This window comes from Anabrus simplex, chromosome 1 (assembly GCF_040414725.1).
Source record: "Anabrus simplex isolate iqAnaSimp1 chromosome 1, ASM4041472v1, whole genome shotgun sequence".
Lineage (NCBI taxonomy): Eukaryota > Metazoa > Arthropoda > Insecta > Orthoptera > Tettigoniidae > Anabrus > Anabrus simplex.
Window position 1 is genome coordinate 1,421,392,122 of NC_090265.1, and position 13,659 is coordinate 1,421,405,780.

The 13,659-nt window shown below is 37.5% G+C and overlaps 1 protein-coding gene across 3 annotated transcripts in view; it reads left to right on the forward strand.

Moving 5' to 3' along the window:
- The window catches only part of LOC136879116 (thioredoxin domain-containing protein 9), a 96,436-nt gene that overhangs the window by 62,207 nt on the left and 20,570 nt on the right, over positions 1–13,659 (forward strand). For all 3 annotated transcript variants that reach the window (XM_067152865.1, XM_067152879.1, XM_067152871.1), the window contains exon 3: positions 12,776–12,981. In XM_067152865.1, the coding sequence (XP_067008966.1) occupies positions 12,776–12,981 (206 nt within the window). The remainder of the gene's footprint in view (positions 1–12,775; positions 12,982–13,659) is intronic.

Genomic DNA, 13,659 nt, shown 5'->3' on the forward strand with positions numbered 1-13,659 from the left:
TGGGTTCGAGCCCCACTGTCGGCAGCCCAGGGGATGGTTTTCCGTGGTTTCCCATCTTCACACCAGGCAAATGCTGGTGCTGTACCTTAAGGCTACAGCTGCTTCCTTCTCACTCCTAGGCCTTTCCTATCCCATTGTCGGCAGAAGACCTGTGTTGGTGCGACGTAAAGCCAAAAAAAAAAAAAAAGGAAATTTCACTCTTAGCCCCATGCTGAGACTTGGTTGCTTTATGGGCTCGATTATAAGCTTGCTCTGCAGCTTTTTCGGCATGAAATACCGGTACTGGAGTCAGCAGGTAACGACAACACGCATAGCCATTGTCTCCCAGGAGTAGGTCTATGCCTTCTGGAATGTCTCCTGTTTCGAATTGAGCATGCACGCGTAAATTAGTGAAGATATTGCCATCGTGAGCAGATCCTAGCCATCTTGCTATGATATTTCGGAACCTGAGCCGAGCATCACAAATAACTTTAACATTTAACGAAAACCACCCATGATGATTCCTATAAACTTCTGCGTTATCACCCCCATGAGATATTATAGGTACGTGGGTACAGTCTGTAGCACCTAGAACACCAGCAATGTGTTGTACATCGAAAAAATCACGCATGATTTTCCTCACATCAATTTGTTTGGAAGGCATTTTGATAAACGTGTGTTTCATTGCACCGATAAGATTAGATACACGATGAATGGCTCTGCAGACTGTCGCTGCATCTACATGCAGTAAATCACCAACTAACTGAAAACTTCCCATGGCAAGGAATCTCAAAGTTAGTAATAACATGTGCATTGGAGTTGGTAGATTGAACTAGAATATCACGCAACGTGAGTTCTAGCTGTTCCACACTATCTTTTCCCCAGAGATCCCTCAGTTTAAACTTCTTATCACTCAGTTCTCTCATTGGATTTCCTCTTTCACAGAACACAGGGAGCCCGATGAAATTAATCATTTTCATCATCAGAAGATATATCCGAGAAATCAGAGTAATCAAAAATCTGTAAAATATGAACGAGATAAGATAACGTAAGCAATTTGTCGATGTTATGTTACAGAATTATTACATTACACTGCAGTAAAAGAAGCATAATATTGCCTATATATGGACAACTATAGTTACCAATGTATGAGGTTAGACTTCAGTGTGTTTTTTTACCATTTTATCGTAACACAGGTAATATTTTATTAACAATCAGCTGTTCTTGTATCTCAAGTAGAAAACAACTCCTTGAACTAAGATCAAAGAGTTTTTGATCAGCGAAATTTCTCCAGTCAAAGTTGATCTTAGTTCAGCGTGAATTAATCTCAGATTAACGTTTATACAATACTAATGTCCGAGTTTTGCGTGACCCGAGATCAGTTTAGTCTCTGATCTAAGATCAAACCGTTTATACAATCGGCCCTTAATGTTCCTTTATCCTGTAAGAATTTTAGGAGAGAAATCAACACCATTTATACAATAGCTGAATGTAATGGTTTCAGTAAAACTTTTGTGAACAAATTTCTTAATAAATTTAGAAGGAAACCAAAGACCACCTTGGAAAAAAAAAAAAAACTCCCCCTAAAGAGACGTTTACCACATTTACCTTTAACAAAAATAACATATATCCAATTTCTAATGTTTAAAAAAAACATACTGTAAGTTAAAAATTTGCCTGCTGCCATTTCTTGATGGATACAGTACTTTTGTATCCATCTTATGGCACAGGCCAGAGTAAAGTGTAGCTTTCACCGAAGTCCCAGTCTCATCCATGGCTGTGACAATATGGAAGCTGCTGGGGTATGGGTGGTGCTGAGTAATGGCATTCAGAGCACGACTAGTGCATCTGAGTGTTATGAAAGGTGTTGCTCATAGGGTCAGTCGTGCTGCAATAGCACTTTCTGACCCAGTGAGGAAAGCAATGGCAAACTACCTCACTCCTCGTCTTGCCTAGTACGCCTCATTTTGGTGCTGCCATTGGTTTTTGTGGTTTCCTTATAACCGCATAACTTTTGGTGGTGCTATTTGAGGATCCAACCAGCCTCTGGGCTGATGACCTAACAGACAGACAGAAGTTAAAAATAGCTTTCAAGACCACTCACACCAATGCTAAAATAGTTTTTAATTCCCATACCGTCATTGGCAGCAGCAAATTTCCAAACTCTGGGGTATACAAATTAAAGTGCCAGTCTCGTTTTTCAACGTATGTAGGACAAACAGGCCGTAGTTTCAATACAAGATGCAACGAACATCTTAACGCCTTGAAGTATAACCGCCACTCAGCCATGAGCAAACAGTGTAAGGAACAAAATCCTAAATACACAACAATTGATCACGATTAAAAGATTTTATATTATGAAAGGAAAGGTCCCTTATTCAATATACTGAAGAATATTTATATCGATATTGAGCAATACAATAATTCCTCATACAACCTAAATTAAATCAACGAGAAGAAAAATGTATTATTGGAAACCTTTGTCGCACTCATCTGTCAACAATTTATTGATAAGAACCAGTTTCATTACAGGCGTTCCAGAACTAGATCCACCCTTGCCTCAATATCTCCCTCCCGTACCTTACCATACCCCTCCTCCTTCCCCCTTTCTCTTCCCCACCCAACCACATCAGCACAGACACGCTGTAAGCTATACACAATTTAGTGTCAGTGTGACATGAGACTGACCAGGTTGTACCACTTCAGACGACAGCCTTTTAACAAGTTGATTTAGCCTTTTCTTTTCAAGCTATATTTTTTGTTTTTGTTTTTAACTATTCATTCTTTTTCCCCATTACAGATGATGCACACTTATTACTCCCGTTATTGACAGTCTCACTGTGCTGCGCAACACATTCTCACTTTTTTAAAAGAATCACCAAGTTGTATGTCAATCAAACGATTTTTCAAACGAGAGTTTTTTTTTACCTCAACATGCTTTTACTTTTTCAATATTGATCATTGTATTTTAATTCCACTTCATCAGTATTTTTAATTAATTGTATAATGTAATAATTAAACCTCTACTGAGGATGGTCTTAGATTAGCCCAAAACCTGTATAGATATCATCCCATCCAATATAGTTGGTTGTGTTGTATTGAAAAGGAGGATCGCATAAATACTTTTTATTTGTAAATTAATGCACAATCTATGGTTCATTTTATAGCAGTGTAAAACTCGGACACCTTATTCCTAAGAATTAGAGATCAATGTGGGACCTTCTGGCTTACACCAACGTTTACTCAAGCAACGGATAAGAAAGTGCTTGGTTAATTGAATTATAGGACCTCTACCGTATGTACTAACTTTGGTTGTAACATAGGATGCCAGGAATACATTCTCTCCGTGTCTCATTAATAGACATACCGGTACTGTATGATGTGCAAAAATGGTCCCAAATTCTGCAAACCAACATTCATAAAAGGCACTATCATGCAAGTTACCATTATACAGTGTATGTGCCAAAGTGAGAATAAAAGTCATTATGCAATATTAAATGTTCAAATATTCGCTATTAAATCTAAAATTTTCAAAATACGCATTATGCATGAATTTTCTCGTAAAAAGGCCGAAACTTGCAAACATGCACGGAAAATTAATGGTTATTTGGAATTATTAAGCCATAAAACTCATATTTGCAAAGTTTGAGAAGTGTAACTACCTTATTTAAAACAATCATTTTCATGGAAACCTGGGCTCTAGTAATAACAGACCCAGAGAAGATAAAGAATAGGTGGAAAGATCACTTCGATAAACTTCTGAATGTGACAATTGCTACAGAAGGGAGCGTAGTGGTAAATGAGGATGATCCAGAAATGGAGTGATATTACAATGACCGAGGTGGAAATGACTCTTAACTGAAAACTGGGAAAGCAGCAGGGATGGATGAAGTATGTGTGGAAATGATAAAGGAAACAGGACCTATTGGTTTACATTGGTTATATAGGCTGCTAAGGTATGTATTGAGAAAAAAGCAAGTACCCAATGGTTGGTGTAAAGGTGTAATAATACCAGTATTCAAGAAAGGTGATAGGAAGGTATGTGACAATTATCGAGGAGTGACACTGTTGTCACAAGTAGTCAAAATATTGGAGATAATAATAAAAGGATGGGAGGAAAGGTGGAAAGAAATTTAGAAGAGCAGTATGGCTTTTGACAGGACAGGTCACCGATAGACCCTGTATTTACCATGAGATTATTTGATGGCAAAATGGTGGGAATATGGAAAAAATCTGGTGATTGTATTCCTTGATCTAGTGAAAGCATACAATAGTGTTAATAGAGAAAAGGCGACGTAAAGCCCCTAGCAAAAAAAAAAAAATAGAGAAAAGGTGTGGGAAGGGAAAGAAGGATGTGAAAAGTAATCAAGGGAATTACAAAAACTGTTCCAGACTCCAGTGGGGAGAAGATTGGTTTAGAAACCAAACTGGACTAAGGCGGGGTAGTGTATTGTCTCCACTTATATTTATAAAGGTTATGGATTAAATTTTAAAGGAAACTAAGGCAGTATATAGAGGTGATATGAAGATATTATTTGAGGATGACCTAATGGTTTGGGGATTCAACAGTACAGAACTGCAAATCCAACTAGAGGCTTTAAATGACAATATTGAGAAATATGGTATGAAAATCGGTGTGGAGAAGAGCAAAACAGTGGTGATAAGAGGAGAAAGATAAGGAAACAGAATTATTAGCATCAGGGGATAAAACGTTGAGGTTGTTGAACGATTCAAATATTTGGGAAGTGAAATAATGCAAGGTTGGATAAGGAGATTGGCAGAAGGGTACAAGTAGAAAATATGTTCTACCAGAATGTACGGAACTTCGTGTGGAACAGAGAAGTTCCTATGAAATGTAACGAGATAATATAAAAGATGTACTATACCCCTGTATTAACGTCTGCATCGGAGACTTGGACATTGACAGCAAGAGATGAGAGTAAAATTCAGGCCAGTGAGATGAACTTCCCGAGGAGTATTGTAGGGAAGACAAGGAGAAACAGAGTAATAAATGTTTAGGTCAGAAAATAAATAGAGGTAGAAAAACTGATTGATAGGATGCAGAAGAATAAATTGATGGTATAGACATGTTATGAGGATGGAGGAGGAAGGGATATCAAAACAAGTGTTTGAGGCTAACATAGAGGGTAAGAGTGAGGCTCAAACCAAGATTTATAGACTCTCAAGAACAGTATAAGAAAAAGAACACTGGAATGGAATACAATTATTGTAGAGTTATTGTAGAGGAGTAATGGAAGGGAAGGCAACAATGGAGAAGTACCGCGACCTGGCAGAAACTGGATGAGGGAAAATTAAAATGATAGAAAAGAAATGAACTTACCTGAAATAAGATGCAAGGTTTGTTTTGCTGCTTTTGTTCGCATAGAAGAAAGCATTATGCCAGCCAGGCTAGAAAAATGATAATGAATAGTATTGACTAGGCGGACCATCTTCCAACACATTTACTGTAGAGGAAAGCACACGGAACAGAATGCAGGCATATTCACACTACAATAAATGAAGCCAAACTATAAATGGTGATTTTTTTATCTACGATGAACTTGACAAACAAAGATTACTCAAGACAGCTCCAGCCAGCTGATTTTGTCAGCTAGTACATTTATATTATGGCGGCTATAGTGGTGCTTGCCTCTTTCCGGAGCACTAATAGGGCTGTTATAGCCCGTTGATATATTGTATTCTAGTTCGTAGGGCCATACAGTGTTGCGAAGCAACTATGCATGCTATGTCTTCTGGCTGGTGATCATCTGAAATAAGCAGCCGTTAATGGGTGGTCATGAACGAGAGACATATTTATGATAATTTGATTTTTGCATGGGGAAAATATATATATATTTTTTTTTTTTTTTGATACATTTGTCTTCCTCTTCTTTCGATGCATAGCCAACTGGTTCCAGTTTAGTTGAACCTGGATTATCCAGGGACAAGAGGAATTTATAGGAATAACACCACGACCTGAAGATGGTGGAGATTCCTGAAGGTATGCAGTGTATACTTTCCTAATATAATGATATTCGTGAAAATGTTTTAACCCTTTTTTTACAAGCGAATGGACCACTAAGGATCATGCTACAACTTCATTTCTTTCTCTTTGGGCGGAGTTTTCTCTGTTCCAATACTCCGTGCGTTCACTGACCTGCTTCCTTTGTTCATCTGTCCAGGCTCTTCTGATCTTCTTAGTTCTTCCTGTGGCTTGAACCCCTTCTAAATAATTCAAGCCTGTTTGCGTTCATTCTGTACAGATCTCCGAGAAACGCCAGTCTCCTTTTCTTCATGGTCTGAGATTTTTTCCACCTTCTGGTAACCTTTTGTTGCTCCAAAGTTTCCATCCGCTTTCAGTTTGGACCGTTTCTATCATTTTTCTGAGGATTCTTCTTTCCAGGACCTCTAGCTTCTCCAGCTTGTAGTTCATGGACAGGCATACTTTCTTGGCATACGGGCTTTCTGTTTTGACAACGGTGTTGTAATATTTTAATTTGGAATTCCAGGATAAGCACTTCTTATTGTAGATGTTTTCCGTCAAACTGTATGCTCTCTGTTCGAGATCTGATCTTTCACTGAAGCTTTTTCTAGTCCATTCTCCTGTATGGTCTCACCAAGGTACTTGAACTTCGTGACCCTTTCTATCCGTCCTATCTCTGTTTCTAGGAATTTTGGTCCATCTTTGATGTTCGTCATGAATTTGGTCTTTTCTGCTGAGATCCTCAGTCCTGTTTGGCTGGGAATTCTTTCCAAAAGGTTAATCTGGATGGTTGCGACCTCTGGACTTTCTGATAGTATAGCAAAGTCGTCAGTGAAAGCCAACCAGTTGACTTTAATCCCTCCTTATTTTCTCCCTAGACAGATCGGGATTATCCCTTGATGTTAGAGTTCTAAGTTCTATATTGTACTGTATCCTGTCCTAATTTCGGCCTAGCTCAGGTGTAGAAGCGCGTGGTATGTCCGGGTAGGGTCGGTAATTACAGTGGAACCTTGGATTGCGACTCCGGGAATCAGGTAAAATGGATTTATTAAATTAAAAACAATTAAATTAAATCATACTAAACAAAAAACGTAATAAAAAACAACCAACCACTGGTTGTGTCAATCAAAGAAAACTAACATGCATTTTTACATAAATAAACATTATTAAAACGTTTACAAAGAAAGCGGGTTCTTTAGTTCTTTGCCCGAGGGCTCAATTTCTAAACTGTTCATGATATGCGATACCCAATTGGCCTAAATTACATATATACTCCAATCACTCGGACACAAACATATAAAACACTTGTTCAGGATGCGTCTAAATTACCCTTCCAAAATGGTCACAGATTCCACTTATATGGGTCCGAACCCATGATCCCAAAGTTAGCCATCGGATTATGTCTCCCCATTAATGAACAAAAGAAAACATCACAACAACAAAATAACACACTGGATACAACAACTCAAATCACTAATAAATAACCACAACCTGTAAATAAATCACACAGTACACACACACTAGAGTTGATAGAGCTGTCGGGTCAAGAGCCCAACATATTCGGGCACTGGTCATTACATATTTCATATAGATGCAGCATAGCAGTAGCATTTGATACGGCAGGGAAATCAGCTGGTTGGCAACGTAAACATCAACTAACTAGGGCTTTGCGGACAGGCGATTCACAAGCATAACAGGATTATTTGTAAAAACGTTCACTATTGTTTTCTGTGCCCAGCGTACAGCTGAGTCAAGGAGATTCTACTTGGCAAGAACAAAAGACACATCAGCTCTCGACAGTATTCTCGGTGCTTCAGAATAGCACACAACTCGGGCCAGCATAATACGGCTCACCGCCTTACATAATCTTGTATCTAATAGGCTGGCATTAACTCACAAGGGACCATCAGTCAATGTTAAGAAAACTTGAAACCGATTTATACACCATTCGAAGGAGCACACTGAAATATGTAAAACCCTCGATTATTACATCCTATCGTGCATGTATCTACGAGTTACAGGGCGGTAAAGATGTGCTATTGGGGGTCGTCAGTGTCCAATCAGAGTCAAAGACTTTAATATTACTTATCTAGACTCACAGAGCGCGCTGGTGCTATGCGGAAAATTGAATATCTTCGCGCACCGCCATGTTGCGGGTACTTCAGTTTTGAATGCATGGTTAACACGTGGTCTTTACAGTTTCTTGTGTGTTTTTCATGGTGATTCCTATCGGTTAGCGGATCTGTGGTTGTGTTATGTGATCAAGTGATAATTTATAATATTGGCAACTATTTTAGTGAGAATTACGAGCTTACATTGATCGGCGATATTAAAGGAGAGTAGGCCTGAGTTATGTCGTAAGTGCGAAGTGGAGAACTATTCGCGATGGTGACCTCTTGTGCAGCTTTTAATTGCACAGTCGGTATCAGAAAGGATCTGGTATTTCTTTTTATAGGTGAGTAGAAATTGAAATGTAATAAAATTACCATAATCGAGAATGGGCTACAGATTGGTGGATTCAGGGATGTATGGACGTGGCCCATTCTCAATATTTAGGCTTCTTCTTCTTCTTGGTGTTTTTCATTTCATTAGGGACAATTCTTAAGAACTAATCAGCTATTCCGAAAAAGCACACATTTTATTCTTACAGACTGTGTACCCGTATTAACATTTCAATAAACACGAGCCTAGAATCCGAAAAATATGATTGATAAAGCTTGTTAAACCCATCTATTTTTAGGTTAAATTATGACTTCAGATTATTAACAGTTATCAGAAAAAATTTATTGATACCATTATCCATGTTTTCACACCTCCTTTATAATAAAGGAATTGTTAAATATGCTGTTCTAGTGAAGTTTGACTAGGCTGACTCCTACTTTACACCAGAAAACACTAAACAATTTACTTGTTTAATTGTTATATTCATATATGGTTAATATTCAAGCTCCGTTATCTCCTTCCTTATGTGAATCATAATGTTCCTGTAATAGAAAAGTTAGAACACATCGTCCCCACTCTGGCAAACTAGCGAAAGTGACAAACTAGGGAATCTCTACTTCTGAAGTTTTGGTGTAGATTTTATTGGTTATATAATGTCTACCTTCTGACAGAGTCTCACATATGCAACTCGTTCTGTATCCCTAACACATAAAACCAATCATTAAATATAAAAATTGATTTGACATGAGTAATCACAACTTCTTTCAGCTCCTCTAACCTTTTGACAATTTGCAGATTCGCTAGTTTGCCAGAGGAGGGACGACATTTTCAGTTTTAATTTGTGCTCAGAAAATCTCCTTCAGTTCAAGTTCATGTCTGACTCGTTGGCTGAATGGTCAGCGTACTGGCCTTCAGTTCAGAGGGTCCCGGGTTCGATTCCCGGCCGGGCCGGGGATTTTAACCTTAATTGGTTAATTCCAATGGCCCAGGGGCTGGGTGTTTGTGCTGTCCCCAACATCCCTGCAACTCACACACCACACATAACACTATCCTCCACCACAATAACACGGTTACCTACAAATGGCAGATGCCGCCCACCCTCATCGGAGGGTCTGCCTTACAAGAGCTGCACCCGGTTAGAAATAGCCACACGAAATTATTATTCTTAGTTCGAGTTTATAAAATCAGTGGGCCTAATATTGGTATTCAAGATGAGAATAGTATGAGAGGGAATTTTGCATCCTAAATGATATATTTTTCCTCTCTTAAATTTAACCAACTGGTAAAAATATGTTTAATTCAGAGAAACTTAAACTAAGCTGGGTATTCTTTTCATTGTTAGATACATTTAGAATTATGAGGTAGAGTAGCACTAGTGTAATGAGTTTTTTTCAGGAAGAATATTTTCAAAATGTAAAATAATGTAGTGAAATGTGAATGATTGCTGGCTCCACCACTCTGTTCTGAAATATATCACATGAGGTTATATTTATGAAGCAGAAGAATATTTTTGTGATAAATCAATGGGAGAATGTTCTGTCATTGTACCAGGAATGGTTGAGAAAAAAGAAGTATATACATTTCTTTGATTTTGAATACATGGCTATTATGTTTAGACATATTGCTTACAGTTTTCCATTGAATAAGCCTGAACTTCTGTGGAAGTGGCTTGTTGCTGTTAAGAGACAAGTTGGTTCCAACTTATTCCCATAGACTATGTTCAATTCACTTCACAGAAGCAAGTTTTTTGGCAATCTGAAGGGATCAAAATTCTGAAAGATGATGCAGTGCCAACACTGTTTGACTTTCCAGATCTAAAAAACGTACTTGTTAGTATAGTAATTTGGATTAGATATTGTATTACTTCATTTTATTTTTATTACTTTATCAATGATAAAGCTTTGCTTTTGGTAGACCCAATAGGCCTATATATTTTTATTTTTTCAGACTAGCAAGGCTCCCTGTATGATTTTAAAAAGGAAGTTAGATTTTGGAGGGACAAATCAACAGAATAACACCATAGATCTCAGTCCATGTAGCAGTTCAGTAATGTTACACAGTGCATTTCATCTCAACACAATTATTTTAGTGCAGAAAGCCCCAAAAAACATACAAAAATCTTAGTATATCTCAGTATATTTTTAGATAGCTAATTTCCAAACCATGCAGAAATCATAATTGAAGGTATACTCATCCTGATATACTATTTCATATCCTGGAAATAATAAAAAAGAAAAAATTCAATCAGTTGGGAATTAGTAAAGTAAGTTACTTGTGGTGAACACTGGGCATGGCTTAATTTTTTTAAATATTTTTTTTACAGATTTCTGCAGTCATGTACCTTTTCAACAATCGGTTCATAGTACTGAATAACACCTGCTGTGATTACTCATAAGAAAGAAAAGATCTGCCATGTAACTTTCATAGAAACATTCTATTTCATAGGTTTTCTTTTTGCCAGTATTACAGATTCTTGCCTTTGATACTACTGTTTGTAAATACCGTAAATATTGAAAGAATTGATGGATTATTGAAGTTCTCCAGTCTCCTAAGTCACAGGTAAAAGATTGTTTTTCTCCTCATGATCTGTAAATCATACTGAAGTTGTAAACTGCTGTGATTTGAAAATGTCTTGGTATTTTCATGGTGCTGGGGCTCCTCACTTTTGGGGTAGAGGGCTTTTTGAGAAGATGGTCAATGATTGGAGGTGGGGAAGAATTGTTCTCACATGCTGGAAGTGGGCCTAACTGAACTGGTTGTTCTCTTAACAGGGATGGAGCAAGTTTTTAAAATCATGTTTTATAGTTTTGGAAGATATGGCTTTAATAAATGGAGGCTTGAATATTGTATGAAAATAATATAAGTCTTTGCATTTTGTTCTCTTTTTTTTATATGCCGGTTTGTGAATGGAACCCATTGTACTGAAAAAGAAGTCTACCTTATTTGTTGATAGTGTAGATTTTGAAAATAACTACAAAATAAAATTATCCATTCCCTAATACATTTACTAAAAAATACACTAGAGTCCCCTTAATCCGAACGGAAATATTAATTTTTTTTTAAATTCTCCCTATTGATATGGAAGAACATATTATACATGAAGATTTACCTGCATTTTATAGGTCATATTTTACTAGAATAATTTAATGTAAACATAATTACACATCATAAACCATCAATCACTGGATGTTTATCTTTACAAAATCTGTTAGTTTCTTTTGCCATAGTGATTGGAGCCTACTCAAAGATGCATTAAACCAGCGTCCCCTGCACATCACTCAGTGAGTCACGTGTTCACAGTCTGCAGTGCTACCACTGAGAAAGCAGCAGAGCTATTAAATAAACATCACAAGCAGCTCTTCGCATCCTGGGAACAATGCAAAAGTGTAACGCATTACCGTATTATAGCAGTTTTAGGAGAGAAGTTCTAACCTAGTTTTAGTCGTTTTCTCCTCTACTGGTTCTTAACTACCCTACTGTAATTTTATAGAGTACTTTATTAATGTAACTGCTAAAGAATGGACATTTCAAATTACAGTACGTACTGTACTGTATTGTAGAAACTATTTTCCTCGGACAGTTGAGGCGCTGGCCTTCTGACCCCAACTTGGCAGGTTCGATCCTGGCTCAGTCCAGTGATATTTAAAGGTGCTCAAGTATGTCAGCCTCGTGTGTAGATTTCCTGGCACGTAAAAGAACTCCTGCGGGAGAAAATCGCGGCACCTAGGTGTCTCCGGAAACCGTAAAAGTAGTCAGCGGAACGTAGAAACAATAACATTATTACTAGAAAATATTTTCCGGTTAATCCAAAAATTTTGTAATCCGAACAAATTCCGGTCCCAGTTAGTTCGGATTAACGAGACTCTACTGTATTTCATCACGTATCTAATTACCCAATTTATCTACAAGCTTAATGTTTGGTCATTCATCTTCTTTACATAATTCATATGAAACCGTACACTTCGTTGGAAGCATTGGTATATAAATCGAACAAGCAGCGTTAAAATTGCTCTGGTTATCTTGAAATGCATTGCCCAGTGTCGACAAGCAGCTAACAGAAAATAAAAATACCTCTGATTTTAGTTTCAAGTTTCCTGCAGCTGACACGTGCAGAGATAAGGTATTCTGAGAATTCCTAGCATAAAGCGCACATCCTGCGCTATCTATGAGCAAGATTTGAAACCATTTGGAGGTAATCTAAATGTTCTGATGGACTAAATAAAAACTATCACCAAATAACGTGTATCACCATATCAGGGACCTTCACCCTATCTGTTGGTGATCTTACTCTTCCAGTCACTTCATGTATACCTTGATAAATTTTAAAATGTGAAGATTAGTGCCTTAGTGACATGAATACTTTGTTTTCAGGGACATCGGGAGTATACTGAAATTCCAGAAGAGAAGGATTTTTTTGATTTGACTAAAAAGTCAAAAAATTTTGTGTGTCATTTCTATAAAGATGATTCACCAAGATGCAAAATTGTTGACCATCATATGAAAATACTTGCTAACTCCCACATAGAAACAAAGTTCTGTAAGATCGATGTGCTGCGTGCTCCTTTTCTAACAGGCAAGTAAAAATATTTTGTTTATATTAAATTGTGTTAAACCTATGGTTTTGACCAGGGTGCGATGATTTAAATCGGTGACTTAAATCTGTTGATTTTTATAATAAATATCTATGATTAAAATCAGTTTGCTTGCTTGTGGCACTTTGGTACCCATCCTGCATGTTTAGAATCGTAGATAAATGTTTTGTGACACCCGAAGTAGCGGAGGGGAGAGATCCTTACTTTATGCTTGCCAGGGATTCGGCAGCCCATCCCAAGAAGTTTTCTTACTTAAATAGAAGAATCAAAAGTGAGACAGCATACAAAATTGCCCATATGAGTAATTATAAAATGTTTCCCCTTCCCCTAAGGACTCTTTAATATTCTCATACCAAGCAAGTGTTCGCATGGTTTGAGTCATGTAGCTATCAACTTGCATTCGGGAGATAGTGGGTTCGAATCCCACTGTCGGCAGCCCTGAAGATGGTTTTCCGTGGTTTCCAATTTTCACACCAGCCAAATGCTGAGGCTGTACCTTAAGGCCACGGTCACTTCCTTCCTGCTCCTAGCCCTTTCCTATTCCATCGTTGCCCTAAGATCTATCTGTGTCGGTGTGACATAAAGCAAATCATAAAGGAAAAAATTAATATTATTAAATACTCTGTGTGATAATAGGATTGAACTAACATAGATGTAAATTAA